The sequence below is a fragment of the Acinonyx jubatus genome, chromosome B4, assembly GCF_027475565.1.
Source record: "Acinonyx jubatus isolate Ajub_Pintada_27869175 chromosome B4, VMU_Ajub_asm_v1.0, whole genome shotgun sequence".
In the NCBI taxonomy this organism is placed as follows: Eukaryota; Metazoa; Chordata; class Mammalia; order Carnivora; family Felidae; genus Acinonyx; species Acinonyx jubatus.
In genome coordinates, this window is record NC_069387.1 from 24,070,772 (window position 1) to 24,090,108 (window position 19,337).

At 38.8% G+C, this 19,337-nt stretch overlaps 1 protein-coding gene across 2 annotated transcripts in view; it reads left to right on the plus strand.

Moving 5' to 3' along the window:
- Positions 1–19,337, plus strand: part of APBB1IP (amyloid beta precursor protein binding family B member 1 interacting protein) — a 95,399-nt gene that overhangs the window by 37,766 nt on the left and 38,296 nt on the right. For both annotated transcript variants that reach the window (XM_027073676.2, XM_053225412.1), the window contains exons 3-7: positions 2,093–2,180; positions 5,784–6,076; positions 7,435–7,512; positions 13,756–13,915; positions 15,091–15,212. In XM_027073676.2, the coding sequence (XP_026929477.1) occupies positions 2,093–2,180; positions 5,784–6,076; positions 7,435–7,512; positions 13,756–13,915; positions 15,091–15,212 (741 nt within the window). The remainder of the gene's footprint in view (positions 1–2,092; positions 2,181–5,783; positions 6,077–7,434; positions 7,513–13,755; positions 13,916–15,090; positions 15,213–19,337) is intronic.

Consider the following 19,337-nt stretch of genomic DNA (forward strand, 5'->3'; position numbering starts at 1 on the left):
AAGACGGGTTTACAGTATTTGATTTTAATATGATGAGAGAGCTATCTTTAAAAAAAGAACTGGGGGCGCCTGGGAGGCTCAGTCGGTTGAGCGGCTGACTTTGGCTTGGGTCATGATCTCGCAGTCTGTGGGTTCGAGTCCCCCGTTGGGCTCTGTGCTGACGGCTCGGAGCCTGGAGCCTGTTTCGGATTCTGTGTCTCCCTCTCTCTGTGCCCCTCCCCCACTCACGCTCTGTCTCCCTCTGTCTCAAAAATAAATAAACATTAAAAAAAATAAAAAATATAGTAAAGTTCCAATTAAACATTGAAAAGGAATGAAGAATTAGAAAGTCACCATTATACAACATCTGATGAAATACACACTGAAGCATATGATTTTTAAGGTTAGTGAGTACAGAGCAATGTTCTCAATCTTTAGTCATTCACATATCACTTTCATAATTTTTGTCATGCTGCAACCCACTGTCCTATTATTTTCTTAATGTTTGTCATTAATTGGTTTTTAAAATTAAACTCTGTCTCAATTAGATGTTCTAACTTGATTTCTTCTCAAACATCCAAAGGAGATACCCAATAATTTAAATTTTCATTGCGTTTTTGTATACCACCTAAAAATCATTCACAGGCCACACCAGACATGTAGAGAACATGCTACATTCTTTATTTCATTTTGGGCTTTGAGTGACTTTCCTAGGATAAAGGGAACTCCTTCTGGAAATCAATTACCTTTCTTTTTTTCCTTCTCTCTAACTGGAAGCCTGTTTTATCACACATGTATGTATTAATATTTTGTTAGAGATCTACTTCTGATTTCTTTGAATAGCATGGTAATTATGTCCTGAGCAAAGATTAATCAGCTACCCTAATTGTGATGTTAGACTTCTTAGTCATGGTGAAGGAGCTCATTGATGAAATTTTTTGTACTTTCCTTTGTTCTGGTATTTGCCCCATTGTTTAATCAATCAGCTTCCTCTCTTCTCCACAGTTTTGCTTATTCTGTTTTTCAGAATGAATTCTGGGGCTGCAGTCACTTTTCCTTACACTTTATCCTTAATACTAACTTGCTTGGGTTAATTTTTTTAACTTCTTAATTAATGGTCTTTTTTTGTTTCTACTTATAATTGAGGATATTCCATTGTTTTATTCTCAAATGTATAATGATTCATTTCCTTCAGACATCTAAGACATGAACAAGGATATTATTTACCAAATCCAATTAACATCAAAGGATGCACTTACTATCATGAACATGTTCATGTTGCAGGATGGGGGAAATCACCTCTCAAACTATAGACATAAAAACATTTTTGGAAATTTAGATTGTATGTGTAATATAGCTTTCAAATCATGGAGGAAGTCACCTTTTCAATCCAAAGCTTTTATTTACAAAATTGATAACTTAATTCTGTCTTAATTTCTTTTTAATAAGAGTTTTATTAGATAAGAAAAAGCATAGGGGCGCCTGGATGGCTCAGTGGATTGTGTGCAACTTCAGCCCAGGTCATGGTCTAGAGGTTCACGAGTTCAAACCCTGCATCAGGCTCTGTGCTGACAGCTCAGAGCCTGGAGCCTACTTCAGGGTTCTGTGTCTCCCTCTCTCTGCCCCTCCCCAGCTCTTGCTCTCTCTCTCTCTCAAAAATAAATAAAAACAGTTTAAAAAAAAGAAAAAGCATAATATTTTATTATGTACTGGCAGATTCATCCTGAAACAACTTTGATCTTCCAAGTGACTAGACATTCCTTTTCTTTGATGTCATTACTTAAGTCCTTACAAGAATTACACATGATATGTGTCACAAATGCACCATTACAGGGGATTTATCTGTTATTCCTGAAAATTAACTATCTCATGCTCATCATTCTATGTTGACCTGCTGTTTCAAGGTATACCTTGTAGAACCATTTTGATGTAGTCATTTTCTGTAGGGGTAAAAAATCACATAAAGCATTTTTCATGTAAGAATACAGTTTTTAAAGAACATATTTAGAAAGAAAATGTGTAAACAATAAATGGTTTTGTCTTAATGATTAAAATATACTGCAGACATGTTAATGTGGTAAGTAACTTTGAGGACGGGGATCTATTTTCACAGAGTTTAGGAGTTGACACTCTTCCTCCTCCTGACCCCAAACCACCCAGAGCTGAATTCAACTACAGTGTGGGTTTTAAGGATTTAAATGGTAAGCAAAATAATTTCTTAAGTAATTTGAAATCATAACAATGACTAACATCTGTACAGAACTATGATTTGAAAACAAAAATGTAAGGAACCTGGACATTTTAAACTCCTGGATTTCGGCTTGTGTTTTATGGTGTTTGGATTAAATTGGGGGGCCAAAAAGATATTTTTGCCTACAATGAAAGGAATACTGTCCTGCATTTATGTAGAGTATCAAAGCTATTTTTTTTAAGTAAAGGGAGTTTCTTCCTAGTACTAAGCCCCAAGAGTAAGAAGCTATAATAGAATAAAAAAATATTAATAAGGAAATGTCCCTTCAAAGATAATAATGAACTATTCATTTCAGAATGATTGATAATATATGTATGGGTGCTTCAAAATATATTTTAATTGATATATAATTAATATGTATTTGCTCTATTTTTTATCTTCCCTGATATCATCACATTATTTTATTAACAAAAATCTGTCTTCTTATTTAGTACAAAGACAATCTTTAGCCCATGTGCTTTTTCAAACTACAATGAATCTTGTAGTAATTGCTTCCAGTGAGAATTCACTGCAACTCTTGAAAAAGATTTTCCAAAGACGTGCAGTACCCACCAAAAAAATGAAAAACAAATAGAGAAGCCCAGTTACAGAAATCCAGAATTCCAAGTTTTTTTCTGTCACTGAGTTTCTTTGTTTCTGTTATTTTTAGTAATTTTTTTATAAACCTTTAGGTGCCAATGCCTATACCTGGACAAATTATAATACATTTCTTCTGACTTCTTTTCCTACCTTCTTTTATGTTTGCCATATAAACTTAACTATTCCTGGCAGTTATTTCCATCATAAGATTGAGTGATGGTAACATTCATGACATTTCAAAAGAAGCCATACACCTTGGTAAACTGTCTGACATTAATAAATAACATATACTTGCACATATGAACAGTGCGGGTTTTTGCCTAATCACACTCACCATGGCTGAGTGCTTTAATCAGTTCAATTAGAAGAATTAATCAATACTGCAGTTATAGACGACTCAACTACTGCTTTCTAAGCACTCAGTACCTAGTATCCAAAAATTACTGAAAACGACAGAAACAAAGAATCCCCACAATAATATAGTATTGTTTAAGTATAGTCACGAGAAACTCATGTCATTAAGACTAGAAGATAAGACATATCCATGAGGCACAATTTGGGTAGAGGACAAAACCATTAAAAACTACTTATGTGTACTGAAAATTAAATGTGTTGGTAATTAGAAAAGAAATAGGCTTTTTACTGTCTTCACTTAAAATGTTGCTAAAATAAGTTAAAAATATTTTGCCCAAAGTCATTCAGAGAGTTAAAGACTTCTGAACAGAACCCATTCAATTCTGTATTGCTCACTTCTGTATTGATATAGTTAAGGTTATGATTTTCTTTAGAAATTGTTAATATGAGAACTGTTATGGGAACTCTGTCCCTAAAATTTTTATAAAGGATTAAAATAATTTGCTCATATGGCAACAGTCACAACATAATTGCTGACATTAGGAAATTATGAATATACTTCATTTGTTCTACATATATTTTCTTTGAAAATTTTTAAATTAATTCAATTTTATGAAGAAGTTATATGCAAAAACGGCTTAGAAGAAAATAAATCCTTTTTACACATTTACTTGAGTCCAAGTGCTATACACTAGAACTATCAGCATGAGTATAATATGCTACTTGGTATTTACTATGATGGTGTTTGGCAATAAATTATTTCACAGAGCTTCATGGTCGTTGCTGAGTAAGCTGCATTTCCTCATTCCACTTCATCCTGCACGTAGCAGGTGACTCTTCTTCCTCATGAATCCCTTCCATACTGCCCATCCTGTGTTCATTACATTTGCCATCCAGTGAATGCCTGCTCACCAAAGCACTCCTCTAACAATGCTCACTGACACCACTCCCCCATAGGCCCCACAGTCTGTCAGCTTTCAGGATCACATGTCCAATCACCGATCACACATGGAAGAAATTCCAGTGAGAACTGTCCTTCCTCACCCTCACTCTGAAAATCCGTGTCCGTGCTTTTTTAAAAGTTAACTCTCAGCTCACCGGCTTATGAAGTATTTACCATTTAACCCAGTTCTTTAAAATTATTTTTTACTTCTCAACCTCCTTAGTGTTTTATTTCCTGCTGATAATCATTAATCACTCTTTCTTTGAATGTGAGAGTTTCCGTAGTTGGATGGTGTGCCTACAGAAGTTCTATCCTTACCACAAGTCTCAAAGCATACTAAACCCCAGTTGATTGGGACCTACTTTCTTCCAAATAGATTTATCATCGGTACTCTGTCTGCTCTCCTAAGGCCTGGGGAAAACTCCCCTTCCATCTGTTTCCAACATCTCCCCTCCCCTACTTTTCTAAAACTCTCACCTCTTGCACCAGAATATACAAGAATTCCTATTTAGGCAACTAATTATGTGCTTGGATCTGACTTTGTAGCTAATCTGTGAGGGTAGAAAATAAGTTTTTCTCCTTTTATGGGGGGTGGGGGGTGGAGGAGAAATTCAGCTTTGTTGAGGTATAATTGACAAAATTGTAATACATTTAAAGTGTACAGCTGTAAGTGACTCGATATATGTATGCATGTAAAAGAATTTCCTCCATAGAGTTAATTAACACATCAATAGGGGCGCCTGGATGGCTCAGTCTGTTAAGCGTCTGACTTTGGCTCAGGTCATGATCTTGCAGTTTGTGAGTTTGAGCCCCACGTTGGGCTCTGTGCTGCCAGCTCAGAGCCTTGAGCCTGCTTCTTTGCCCCTCCCCCCCATACTCTGCCTCTCTCAAAAATGAATAAACATTAAAAAAAAAGAACACATCCATCACCTCACATGTTGTTGTTGAGAATATTTAAATTCTACTCTCTCAGCAAATTACAGTTAAATAACAGTATTATCAACTATGGTCACCATGTTATACATTGGTTCCTGAGACCTTATTCATCTTTATAACTAAAAGTTTTACTCTTTCGCCAGCCTCTCCCTGTTTCCCACACCCCTGCCCCTGACAACCCGTACCCAAATATCACTCTTAAAAATGACCTTCTTGATGTGTATACACACACACACACACACACACACACACACACACACACACACACAATGAAGTATTACTCAGCAATCAAAAAGAATGAAATCTTGCCATTTGTAACTGTATGAATGGAACTAGAGTGCATTATGCAGAGTGCAATTAGTCAGTTGGAGAAAGACAAATATCATATGACTTCACTCATATGAGGACTTTAAGATACAAAACAGGTGAACATAAGGGAAGGGAAGCAAAAATAATATAAAACGGGGAGGGGGACAAAACCTAAGAGACTCTTAAATACAGAGAACAAACAGAGGGCTGCTGGAGGGATTGTGGGATGGGGGGATGGGCTAAATGGGTAAGGGGCATTAAGGAATCTACTCCTGAAATCATTGTTGCACTATATGCTAACTAACTTGGATGTAAATTAAAACATAAATATTTAATTTAAAAAATGAAAATTCTTTAAAAAATGGCCTTCTTTCTGTTTTCCCAGGTAGAAATTGTTACTTTGATCATTAACGTGGTGGTTTTTCCTATCAGAGTCCTTAAATGCGCTGGAAGACCAAGATTTAGATGCTCTCATGGCAGATCTGGTAGCAGACATAAGTGAGGCTGAGCAGAGGACAATCCAGGCACAGAAAGAGCCCTCTCAGAATCAGAATCATCCAGCACCCCTGAACATACCAGATTTCAGCGGTGCAGCCGCTCTTGGTTATGGAGCAAATGTTGCTGTAACTAGTGTTAGCCAGTATGAGGATGATTTACCACCTCCGCCGGCTGATCCCATGTTAGACCTTCCACTGCCGCCACCACCTCCTGAACCTCTCTCTCAGGTAAGTGTGTGGGACAGGGATGGCAGGACTCTTGACTTCTGCTACCCATGGTCTTTGACTTTCTTCAAAATGACAGTTACATTCATAATTACCTAATTTCTGAGATACTTAAACAAGGATACTGAGTACGTTTGTTGCAAAGCCAGAGTCCTCCATAAGAAGACACATTGGTGTGTATAAAGAACATATTGGGGACATATTCAAGAATTATTATAGCTCAGCTTAAGTTTATATTTGTATGCGACACTCCCTGATAGTACTCAACCTTTTAGGGTAATGTTTTATTAACTTGGCATGAACAGTGCAACCAATTTTATATCATGTTTCTGTCTCTGGTGCTTGCCCAGTATGTAAAGAATTGAAAGCATTTCTCACATACTTCTGAATTGACCTAAATGGAATTTTGTTGAATTTGGCTACCCTGTTCAGTAGAGCAAATATATCTATGAACTATTTGTAATGTCGTAGTTGGGTGGAGTGAGGGTGGAACATTTACTTACAAAAATCAAAGGGCCTTAGGAGCACCTTGGTGGCTTAGTCAGTTGAGCATCCAACTCTTAATTTCAGCTCAGGTCATTATCCCAGGGTTATAGAATTAAGACCCACATTGAGCCCACACATTGGGCTCTGCACTGAGTGTGGAGTCTGCTTGAGATTCTCTCTTTCCTCTCTCTCTCTCTCTCTCTCTCTCTCTCTCTCTCTCTCTCTCTCTTTCTCCCTCCCTCTCTCTTCCGTCTCTCTCTCTCTCTCTCTGCCCCTCTTCCCTACTCATGTGCTCTATCTCTCTCTCTCTAAAATAAAAAAAATAAAAATAAAGGGCTTCAGGCTCATAAAATATTTTACTCTCTTTTCTGCCTGCTCACATGTGTTTGTCAGTGTTTTTTTGGTGAATTATAAGTTTAGGTTTGAGTATGAGTCTTAACTTTTAGAAAACTAAGGACCCCTTTAGGAATCAAATAAAAACTAAGACTCCCAGAAAATGTATGCTGATCCAGAAAAATGTATATAATCTCAGAGAGTACTCAAATCCCTTGAGATCCACCTGTAATTCCTCAGGTTAGACTCGAGTTTTAAGCCACTCAGAGATTTCTGTGGACTAACTATGTGAAGCTCTTTTAGAGTCCTCATTTTATCTTTGAAGTTACTATTTCTAAGATACAAAGAGTGACTGCATTCTACCTCTTTGGGTTGAACATTTTTGTTATGGTTATTTAAATTCTGAAAATCAAATGTGAAATTCGGTGCCTCCTAACATAGCCTTTTGTCAACATAAAGTAACTAAGACATTAGCCATGGCCCAGGTACTTTCTCACTGCTGTTCTCTAGTGGATGGTGTTGAATGTCTTGCTGTTTTACAGGAAGAAGAAGCAGCCCTAGCCAAGGCTGATAAAATTAAGCTAGCATTGGAAAAACTGAAGGAAGCCAAGGTCAAGAAGGTAAACTATGAATCACTTTTGCCTGGGGAAGTTAAGTTAATGACATTTATGCTTAATGGGAAAAAAAAAAAAACTAAAATTTCTAGTGGTGTTTTCCAAATAGGTATAATTTTTTTTTTAATTTTATGACAGATGATTACATAGTTATTCTTTCTGTGACATCAGTTAGCTCATTTGTGATTGATAAATAAGGATCTATTTAATATAAATGTGGAAGTTTCCAAGTTTCCACCCCCAGGGCTCCCTCCCCTGGAGGCACCCTCTTGTTCTGCTCAGCTGTCATGTAATAGCAAGTGGTGCCACTTTCTGGGCCCACTTAACTGGGTCAGAGCTCCACTTCCATTGGCCTTCCCTTAGTCAGCATTTCCCCAGTTGCTTTTGTACATTTTTCATCACCCCTGAGGCAACCTCCAGCCCCGCTGCCCCCCCTAGATGTCCTGGTTATTTCCTGAGATCTCAAATGTTTTGACTAGTGCTCTGGGTTCAAAGTTGCATATATTTTGAGTGATCTGTCTAATCCTATTCTCCCAATAAGCCTGCAGTTTCTTTGTGTGTTTTCTGCAGACTGTAGGCTTTCCAGGAACACATATATTACATTATCATAGAAACACGTGTATTTAACCTCAGTAGAAGTGCATACCTAATAACAGCTAAGTGTTAATGATAGTTGATTTGGTAACTTAGGAGAAAGATGAAACAATCTTATTTCACTTCCTGAAGCATATGCCATGTCTGAGACCACTTAAGAACTTCTTACTTCTAGCTGGGTAAATTGTTCTTTTCACAGAGCATAAGACCTTATATTCCTGCAGTACCTATCAGGGTTCCTTGTATGGAAGTGTTCAATACATGCTGAATAATATTCAGTAAATAGTCCTTGACTATCCCTGGGTCCAGACATTCAAGGTTCATGTGTGAAAGTCTTCCCAGATCAGTCTGGCTCCATTCATTCTAAACATGCATGAAATTCTTTACCATTATTCTTCCCAGTTCTCTACATGTGATTAAATTCTGTGTCACTTATTGGAATCCTACATCCTCAGCTGCCTTGCCCTTCTGTCCCCTTGTACTCATCTCATTAAGTCCTGGCTAAATCCAGCTCTCCTCCTACTCAGTCTGCCCCTCACCAGTGCCTAGGCTTCCCAACAGTGCAGGCACTCTCCCAATAACCTAGGAAACGATTTCTACCTGTTCTCTCCTTTAAAACTTCCAATACCTTCCACATCCACATTCTCTCAGCTAATGATGTTGCTCCCTGTTGCACTGAGAAAATAGCAGGACTCAGAAGGAAGGTTCCATAAGCTCCTGACACATTTATCTTCCTGCCTGCCTGCACCTGTGACATAGAGTCCATAGTCTTTCCTGTAACTGTTGATGAGCTGTCATGTTTCTGAGACCAGCTTCTCATGTGCTCCAGTTCCCATCCTGTCTTCTTGCCCCTCCCATGCTAAAGCCTCCCATGGTGCCGCATCTCACACAAAAAAGCCCAATCCTCACAGCAGTTGAAAGCCCCTAGATGGTCTGGCTGCCTTCTGTCCCCCACCACTTACCCCATTCTTGCTACCTGGTCTCACCATTGGTCTTCAGACACTCCAGGAATGCTCTGGCCTCAGGACCTTTGCACTTTACAGTGTCCTACCTCAAAAGCTCTTCCCCAGATACTGGTGGGTTTTCTCTGTTCCTCTCCTAGGTCTGGTCACCTTCTCAGTGAGGCCTTCTCATCTGACATTGCACTCACACATCACCACTACCCCCACCCCTTCCCACTTTCTTTTTCTCTTCTGTGCTCATCACCATCCAGCATACTATCTACTTCTATTTATTGCCTACATCTCCTCCTCACCCCCACAGAAGTTCCTCCAGGGATTTTTGTGTTTTCTTCACTGACACATCTGCATCCCATAGAATGGTGCTGGGTTTACAGATATACTCCAGTTCAGGCCATGTCTCTTCCTGTGTAGAGTTAAATTCTAGAGGGGGAGTAAGTGTTAGGAGGAAAGTAAAGCAGAAAGAAGTGATGGAGAGTACCTGAGCCACTCCTAGGTGGACCTAGTGATGGGGGAGGCCTCTCTGAGGAGACACCACTTAAGCAAAGACCTGGGCAGCAAAAAGAGGCCAGCTCCCCCTGCACACAGTTGGAGAGTGTCCTGGGCAAGCTGGCTGGCCATTGTTCAGAGAGCCATTGAGTAGGAGGGAAAGTTGAGGAGGAGTTGAGGTCAGAGAGGCAGGCCAGGCCACACAGCCTCACAGACCCAAGGAAGAGTCTGGAATGTATAAGTGCATTGGGAAGCCATTTGAGGGTTTTTAACCAGGGATAATATCTGGTTTTCAGAGATCATCCTGGATACTTCATGGAAACTGGAAAGGATGACAAGCAGGGTGGCCTGTTCTACAGCCCACATTAGCACAGTGGCTCCCTGTACATAAACGTGGGCCACAGTGGGTCACTAACTTTATCTGTAGGGTAAAAACACAGAAGGAAATGAGTACAAAGGAAAATTCACAATTACTTAAACTATTTTAAAACACCAGACTGTTTGTGAAAGGGGGGCCACATTGGCTATATCTTCAGAGGGGAAGTGAAAAGAGAAGTCGATTGTTAGATAAAAAGGTAGGACAGCTAGCTTGCTCAGTCGATTTGCTTCAACTAGAGGTTAAGAGACTGGGAGGAGATAGCAGCTGTTTCCTGCAGCGTATCAGAAAGCCAGAGAACTTCAACCATAATTTAGGTGAGGTGAATTGTAACAGTAAACACAATGCACAACCTGTCTGGATTCAAAGAAGATGTCAAACAAAGCCACTCTGTGTACGTTTGAGTTGTACGTTTGGTCTGATTTCAGACACTCCAGATACGGTCCTTAAAACAGAAGCCTGTGAGCACAGAACATTAAGAAAATAACAGAGACAAAAATAAAAAAAATATATAGAAAGAAAGAAAGAAAGAAAGAAAGAAAGAAAGAAAGAAAGAAAGAAAAGAAAATAACAGAGACACACTTGTACATTACTGACATGACTAAGATGTACTCATACATAGTCTGCAACATAGAAATGGAGTCTGAAGTACTCTGTAGTACTCAAGTACTCAAGTACTCTGTAGGGTGTTGACATCATTTTGAATCGCAAATGATGTACATACAGCTTATGTTACAAAGCTTTTGGAACTGGAAATGGGATCAGACTCACTCACTAACTTCATGGGTTTGTTCATTTGCTTTAAAGCTCGGTGACACAGGAGAGCAATTCCATGTGTCAATTTTATCATGGAATCAAAGAAAATGTATATCATTTTCTTTGTATATGATGTATAGGATCATGTATATGATTCTAGGATATTCTTTTATTTAACAACTTGCAAAAGAAAAAGAAGAAATGATAGAAATCATGAAGTTCTTACTGTAACAGATTAGAAAGGGGAGGTTTTTTTCATTCTTGAATCATTCTATCCTGTATCCAACAGTATAGATATGAAAAGCGCTCTGCTTGCTCAGTCACATAACTGGGATCTAGCAATATTACGTGTTAGTGTAGCTACTCTTCAGCTTGTAAATGTGACAGAAGCTGTGAAGAATAGTAAATACAATTTCTTCCTGCTAAAAGTTGCCAGCCTTCTCTTGTTTTTTTTCTTTATTTTCCAAGTTCTATAATTGTAGACATTCATAACTACATATGGATTAAATTTAGTTTGCAACTTCTGCCAAAAAAAAATAAAAAAACAAAGTTTCATCACTGTGAAATTATGTGATTCCGTTTTTTTCCCTCTATCTAAAAACAAAACAAAACACAAACATATGTTTTCTTTTCTCAAGAATACCTAAGCAAAAATGAAATGTGGTCAAGCATCATTATTTTTTCCATCGTGGAGATTAAGTCTTCTAAATTTTAACGTTGGCCGTGTTTTCTTAGGACATGTAGCTACTCCACATCAGTAATTCTCAGCAGAGGGGTACCTGGGTGGCTCCATGAGTTAAGCATTTGACTCTTGATTTTGGCTCAGATCATGATCTCAAGATTCGTGAGTTCAAGCCCCACGCTGGGGTCTGCACTAACAGATTTCTCTCTCCCTTTCTCTCTGCCCCTCCCTCGCTTGTATGCATTCTCTCTCACACTCTCTCTCTCAAAAATAAAGAAATAACCTTAAAAAATATTTACAAAAAAATACTAATAATTTTCAGTAGAGAGCAGTGAGTAGGCCTTCCACAGAAAATAAATCATAATAAAGCCCGCTATTTGAGGATTTTGTGTTTCTGTACAACCCTCCATGCTTCATGCCTCAGATCAGATGAATGTATCTTTGACTTTGTGGCACTTGGACCTATCGTTTTAAATACATCAAAAGACAAACATACAGGAAAAAAGCAACCTTCCAACAAGAGGTTTCTGGGCTACAGGTTTTATAGGTTTTCAAGGGAGAAAAAGTATTCTGCAGACAAACCTGGACTAAAGGTCTAATTTGAATGATCCTGTGGAGAGGATACGCACTTTTGCTGCCCTGATGTCTTATGTTTTCACTCTCAGTGTGCAACTGTTGAGAAAAGAAGGCATATGCTAACTTGTGGTTCCTTCGGGCCCCTCACCCAGATTTCTATCTCCACCCATATACCCTGGGTTTCTGTCAGTAACTCTGCATAACAATCCACAAGATTGTGCTCTTCATCCTGTTCTGTATAGAACGTTTTGGAGATCAGATTAGGTGGAAGTAGGACAGGAGAGGCAGTTTCTCAGGGGCTCAGAACCTAACCCAAACTTTTGGGGAGGGAGAAATGTTAACCAAATGTAACATTTCTCCAGTCCTTCACTTTTTTAATAGTGGTAAGTCTCATCTGTGAATAACCAGTACCGACCCTAGACAAACAGAATAGGCAGAACTTGTCTTTATCTGTTTCACACTTCTCTTTTCAAGTTAGAATAGAAATGTAAGTAAGCAAGAGTGGTACCAGGCAGTTCTGGTTAGGGATGTTTCCAGGAATTCTCTGCATAATTCTTATACAGAATTCTCTGTATAATGTGTATAGTTGCAGACACCTCAGGCTGATGGTCAGTCAGGGCAGTGTTGTCTGGAAAGGAAAAGGTAACAACATCTGCTTCCGGCATGGCAATCAGAGATAGACTCCAACTTGATTGACTCTCACTAATGCTAATTCCCATGTAATTAGGTAGGATCAGTGATCTTGGTAAAGACTAAAATAAGAACACAGGGCTTTCCAGGAATTGTAGGAAATCTTCCCCAAACATATGTGTGTAGTAAATTGGGGCTCAGTGGGCACATTTCCGCTGTTCCTTTTGAAGACTGGCTATATAGCACCATCATAATTACTTCATGAATGAATTCTCTTATATTAAATCAGAATCATGGTCTCTCTGGGGTGGGTGGGGGGGTGGTCGGAATATTTTATAACTTTGACAAGTTGCCTGGGAAAAATCAGTGAAATCCTATGTCCTTATTGAAGATGAGTAAATTCTGCTCCCACCAAACCCTCCAGATTTGGAATGGGATAACTACCAATTTCACTGTGAACTCAGTGCAGTAGAATTTTTTTAAAAAATGGAATGAAAAGTAAATTTGATCATTAATTTGCCTTCATGCCTCCATAATTCATTTTGCTTAATCCACCTCTAATCTCAAAGATACTCAGCTATGACACAGTCTGTAGCCCTCCCGTAAGGCCCCTCAGTGGTATTGTGTTGCTATGTACTCTTGACCTTCAAAAGAATTGTAGTTTAACCAACTTGATCTTTTCTGTATCTTAGAACTCTTGGGTTGCATGAAATAGGACTCAACTTCAGCTAAGCAAAAGAGAAGAATTTATTATAGATATGCTTTCAAACAAGAAATGCTTCTGGGCTCCTGGATGAACCTCAACAAGTATAGAAAGATATCAGGAGAGCAGGAAGTCAGCACTTCTTTGATCCTGTTTGTTTTCTGTCTGCTTCACCAGAATGCAGGGTCTCTGAAGGCTGGGCAAGGACTTTGTTTATTATGCGTTTTTTTCAGTTTGGGTTTTTTTGTTTGTTTTGTTGTGTTGGCTTGTGGGTTTTTATTTTTGGTTTGTGAATAGGTTTTTCCATCTCTGTATTTTTTGCACCTTAAGCAGTACTAAGCATATGAGTGAGTTCATATTGAGTGACTTTGCAGGAGACCTTCTTACTTAAATTCACAGAAATAATAACAACTTTGAAACCTTAATCTTCATGGCCTTCTCCAGTTGCTGAAATTTACTAGCTGCCCTGTGGCTTTATCCTCAGCTTGTTGTCAAGGTGCACATGAATGATAACAGCACTAAATCGTTGATGGTGGATGAGCGGCAATCAGCCCGGGATGTTCTAGACAACCTTTTTGACAAAACCCATTGTGACTGCAGTGTAGACTGGTGTCTTTATGAAATATACCCAGAACTTCAAATTGGTAAGTCCCATCCCCAGTGTTAGACTGTGCTCCAAAAACCTGTGGGTTTGCTTTATTATGGGTTTTGGTGTCTTATTAAGAAGAATTTGGTTCAAGACTATCAAGATTTCCCATAAATCACTCCCCTTATGGCAGATTCAGTGCTTGCCTCTTCATTCTTTGTGGTGAAGAGCCTCAGATTGTAACAAGTAGCCAGACCTTGGGGGATGTAAACACTATTATTGCCGCCGCTGTAGTGGTTCCATAAGAAAGAGAAAGTGATAGGATGAGACCTCTTACTCCATGCTTAGTAAGTTGAACATATTGTGGGAGGGCCTGGGTATCTGTCAGCTAATGTCTCTTTAGAGTTTGCGTCTTTACACTATAGTGTAACTCTGCCATACATCAGTGTTCATTTCCCCTTCCACCGTCCTCACTCACACTTTGTTTAGTTGAAGAGGCTCAGCTCCAAAGAGCAAAGGACAGTTGGTAGAATTGGAGTAAAAAAAAAAAAAAAAAAAAAAAGTGAAAAAGCAATTAAAGAAATACTCTTGTTACTTCTCATTGTTAAAATCACTCAGAACAGTTGTCTCTCTCAGGAGAGCTTGGTGGAATACAGAATTGCCTACCTTCAAAGCTTTCAGTGAATTTTTTTTTTTAATGAATGAAATGGTGTACACTGAAAGAATCTCTTGAGGTATTTTGCAACTCTCTGAGTCAAATAGAGAAATGAAAGCCTTCCTGTATGTTTAGGTTTGGTTCAGATATGCATATGTAGTTCTTAGTGTCTTAGGGGTGATGTTTCAGAGAACATATCACATGTCTCATAGCCTCCTTCAGAGTTGTTTAGCCAATTATTGCTTCATGGTCCTCCTTATGGATAAGATGTTTACCTCCATCTGAGACTGTTTAAAGTAAAAAGTAAAAATGCAGGTAAGAAAAAAGTGCAGTGGCTGGCCATTATCACGATATTGTATGGTCGTCTGCCATGTTTTTTTGTGGAAAATAAGTTGAAGACCTGACACTGAAGAAGAAACATAATAGGGGTGTTACAATGTGACATCATGGAAGAATTAGGAATTTCTAAAAACCGATGAGAAGAATGAAGCATTGTATTTAACTCAATACTAGCTTAATTCTCTGTTGGAAACCCTAATGTCTTGGGTTGGAAAGAATGCTTTTTCTTGTTTCATCAGAAAGGATTTTTGAAGACCATGAAAATGTTGTTGAAGTCTTGTCAGACTGGACAAGAGACACAGAAAATAAAGTGCTATTTTTGGAGAAAGAGGAAAAATACGCTGTATTTAAAAACCCCCAGGTAAGATAACTTGTATATAGTTAAACCATATAAAATATGGAGGATTTTTTTTAATGTCACCTGTGTACTAGCAAACATCATTCATTGTCTCACAAAATTTTGCAAATATATTCCTTTAAAAACACACACACACACACACACATAATCCAGGGGCACCTGGGTGGCTCAGTCAGTTAAGTGCCGGACGTCAGCTCAGGTTATGATCTCACAGTTTGTGGGTTCAAGCCCTCCATCAGGCTCTGTGCTGACAGCTCAGAGCCTGGAGCCTGCTTTGGATTCTGTGTCTCCCTCCCTCCCTCCCCTTCCCTCTCTCTCTCTCTCTCTCTCTCTCTCTCTCTCTCTCTCTGTCTCTGTCTCTCTCTATCTCTATCTCAAAAATAAATAAACATTGAAAAAAAATAAAGGAATGCCTGTGTGGCTCAGTCAGTTGAGCATCTGACTTCCACTCAGGTCATGATCTCATGGTTCATGAGTTCGAACCCTACATTAGACTCTCTGCTGTCAGCACAGAGGCCTCTTAGATCCTGTCTCCCTCTCTCTCTTCCCCTCACCCCCCTTTCTTAAAAATAAATAAACATTAAAAAACTTAAAAAAAAATTTTTTTTTGTTACGTTTCTTTATTTTTGAGAGGCAGAGAGACAGAGCATGAGTGGGGGAGGGGCAGAGAGAGAGGGAGACAGAATCAGAGGCAGACTCCAGGTTCCCAAGCTGTCAGCACAAAGCCTGACGTGGAGCTCGAACTCATGAACCGTGAGATCATGACTTGGGCTGAAGTCAGATGCCTAACTGACTGAGCCACCCAGGCACCCCAAAAAATTTTTCACTTAATAAAAATACACAAACTCAACTCTTAGGTCATATGTAAACTATAATAGGCCCTTAAAGGATTCAGAAAGAATAGAAACCATTTTGTTTTTTTAGATCCAGCATCCAAAGCATATCTGTCTGTTTATTAATCCTCTTCTTCTGTCCTTACTTCAATTTGGCTACATTAATTCAATATACCTTGATGCACTAAGGGTCATGAATGCTTCATGTTTTAAACACTCTTTTTTGTTGTTGCTAATACTTGGTGCTTACTGATGCTGGGATTACTAAAGAGGGCACCTGGAAAATGTACCATTTATTGTGATTTAATTGTATAAACAGTCTGCATAATAAAAAGCATTATTCTCCGGGGAGCCTGGGTCGCTCAGTCAGTTAAGCGTCCGACTCTTGATTTCGGCTCAGGTCATGATATCGAGCCCTGCGCTGGGCTCCGTGCTCAGTGTGGATCCTGCTTAAGAGTCTCTCATACTCCCATGCACTCGTGCTCTCTCTCTCTCTCTCTCTCTCTCTCTCTCTCAAAAAAAAATTTTTTTTAAAGCATTGTTCTCCATATTTGAAAAAGCTTCCTTCAAGTCATGTGTACAAGGATGTCACAGAAATACAGGCCTTTTCCCACTGTGGCCTCCAGCCGACTGTAATTGCATGAGGGTCATTAAGTCTTTTTTGGAAAGTCAAAGAGCATTAAACACAGACAAGATCATTGGGGACATCCAGACACCTTTATATTTTACAGGTTAAAAAAACTAAGTCCCATATCACTAGAGGCAGAAATAGCAGGATACTAGAGCAGCTTTCTTGTGAGAAAATGCTCTTTCCCCGTACTGTGCTTTTTTCTAGAGTCTTCTCTAGGTTTTGTGGTGGTGCACTGACAAGAAAGCAATTAAATACTATTGTCTTTGACAAATATTGAACAATAAAAGTATGGTTGATGCTTGAACAACACAGTGTGGGAGGGACGTTAGGGGCACCGACCCCCTATGCAGTTGAAAATCTGTGTATAACTTTTCACTCCCCAAAAACTTAATTACTGATAGCCTGCTGTTGACTGGGAAGCCTTACCAATAACATAAACAGTCAATTAACACATATTTTGCATATTAGATGTACTATTCAGTGTGTTCTGACAATAAGCTATGGAAAAAATATTAAGGAAAAAATCATAAGGGAAAGAAAATACAGTACTGTACTATATCCCCCCCCCACCCGCCAAAAAAAATCCATATATAAATGGATCCATGCAGTTCAAACCTGAGTTGTTCAGGGATCAACTACAAAGTTTTCAAATTGTAACTACCTTCAATGGAATGTTTTAATGCCTGTATTAGTTAGGGTACCATCTTAGCTTCTGTGACAAAGAGACTCCCTAGATCAGTGGTTCAAACCAGCTAGAAGCTTTATTCTTTCTCACGTACCAGTGCAGACATAGGTGGGTAGATTTAGTAGGAGGCTGTGCCATTCTCAACAATAGCTTCTATCTCTGGGCCCAAGGCAGCTTTTCCACCTGGCCATTTCCCAGTTCTTAGGGAGGGAATAAAGAGCCAGGGAACTGCACAACCACACTTCTTACTGGAAGGACCTGGAAATGGCACTTTTACTTCTGCTTCCATCACATTGGCCAGAACTTAGTTACAGGGGATTTTGAGCTACACAAGAAACTGACAAGTACAGTCTATTTGAATAACGATACACATAACTAAAATTGGGAGTTGTATTCAGAGTCACCACTTTGCACAATTCCTCCACAAAGAAGTTTTCACATTGAGTCTATAAAAATGGTGCCCAGGCGCTGTAACATGGCTATAATATTGTATAACCAAGAGGAGAAAGAAGAGAATAAGTATAGGCGGATATCTGCAGCTTGCCATGGCATCTAATGAATCAGTGCACAAAACATAACTACATGCTGTGAATTTTTACAAAGTGCACATCCCATTGAACTACCACCCACATCAAAATATAGAGCATGAGTGACCAGCAGACTCACTTATGTCCCTTTCCAGCCATTGACCCCCATTACAAGAATAATCATGATTCTGACCTCTCTGGCCTCGGTTTTTCATGCTTTTTAACTTTGTATAAGATGGAATCATATCATAGTACTCTTTGGTGTTTACCTTCATTCCTTTTGTTGCATATGGCAGAACATGGCTTGTTCTTTTTCTTTGCCCTTTGGTATTCCACTGTGCATTTGTACCAAAATAAGTTTATCTGTTGTATTACTGATGGACATTTGATTTGTTCCTAGTTTGGGGCTTTAACAAGTAGTGCTGTTGACAACACTCTTGTACCTGTATTTTGTTGAACATATGGAGACTTTTTTCTTGTGTAATACATACAAGTACAATTGCTAGCTCATAGTTTCTGCACATATTTAGCTTTAGGAGATACTGCCAAGCAGTTTTTCAAAGAGATTGTATGATTTGCCTCCATTAGTATTGTATGAGAATTACCGTTATTCCAGATCCTTGCCAGCCCTTGGTGTTGCCATTTAAAAAAAATTTTTTTTAGCTGTTCTATGTGGGTGTGTTGTGGTATCTCCTATGGTTTTAAGTCAAATTTTCTATTGCCAAAGGCTTGAGTACCTTTTCAAATGTTTATTATCGATTTTTGTGAAGTGCCTGTTCAGGTCCTCTGCCATGATCCTCAGCCTCTTACCAGAGGGGAAATGTGGCTCTCAGAATATCTCAGCATCAATTTGTGGTTCCTTTATCTCTTGGATCTTGGCCCCTTAAGTCCTGGTTGCCTCCATAGCTCTCCAAAACCTTCACACAGTTGTTGTTTTTTTAATCCAGATTTTCAAGCTGTTCTTTTGAAGCTTTGGTCTAACTACAAGCTACTGATCATAGGAGGAGGCAGAAATCCTCCTGCTGAATTCTTCTGGATAATAATCTGTTCTTTAAAACCAAGTAAATAGATTCTTCTAATTTGCAATCACATTTAAAGACCATAATGGAAGTGGACACATTTTTTAAGTTGCTGATATTAAGTATTTCCATTTTCGGTGTGTTTGGTTGGATAATATATCTTCTGTCCAGTACTCCATGTGAATAGCTACTTCAGCGTGCTGACCTTAGGGCTCTTTCTTGTTCCTGAAGTAGACTGTGACCATTCCCACATTGATGTCATGGCTCCTAAAAGGGAAGCTTTGTAATTTTGAAATACCCACAGTCCCTTTGTAAAAGCTGTATGCTGAGACCCTTTGATAGTTTTTAACAGAAACATTTTTTTTTAAGTTTACACAAAAAGAATAACAAATCCTAGAGAAAAGTATTTCCAGAGTAAGTTTCTTAAAGAAAT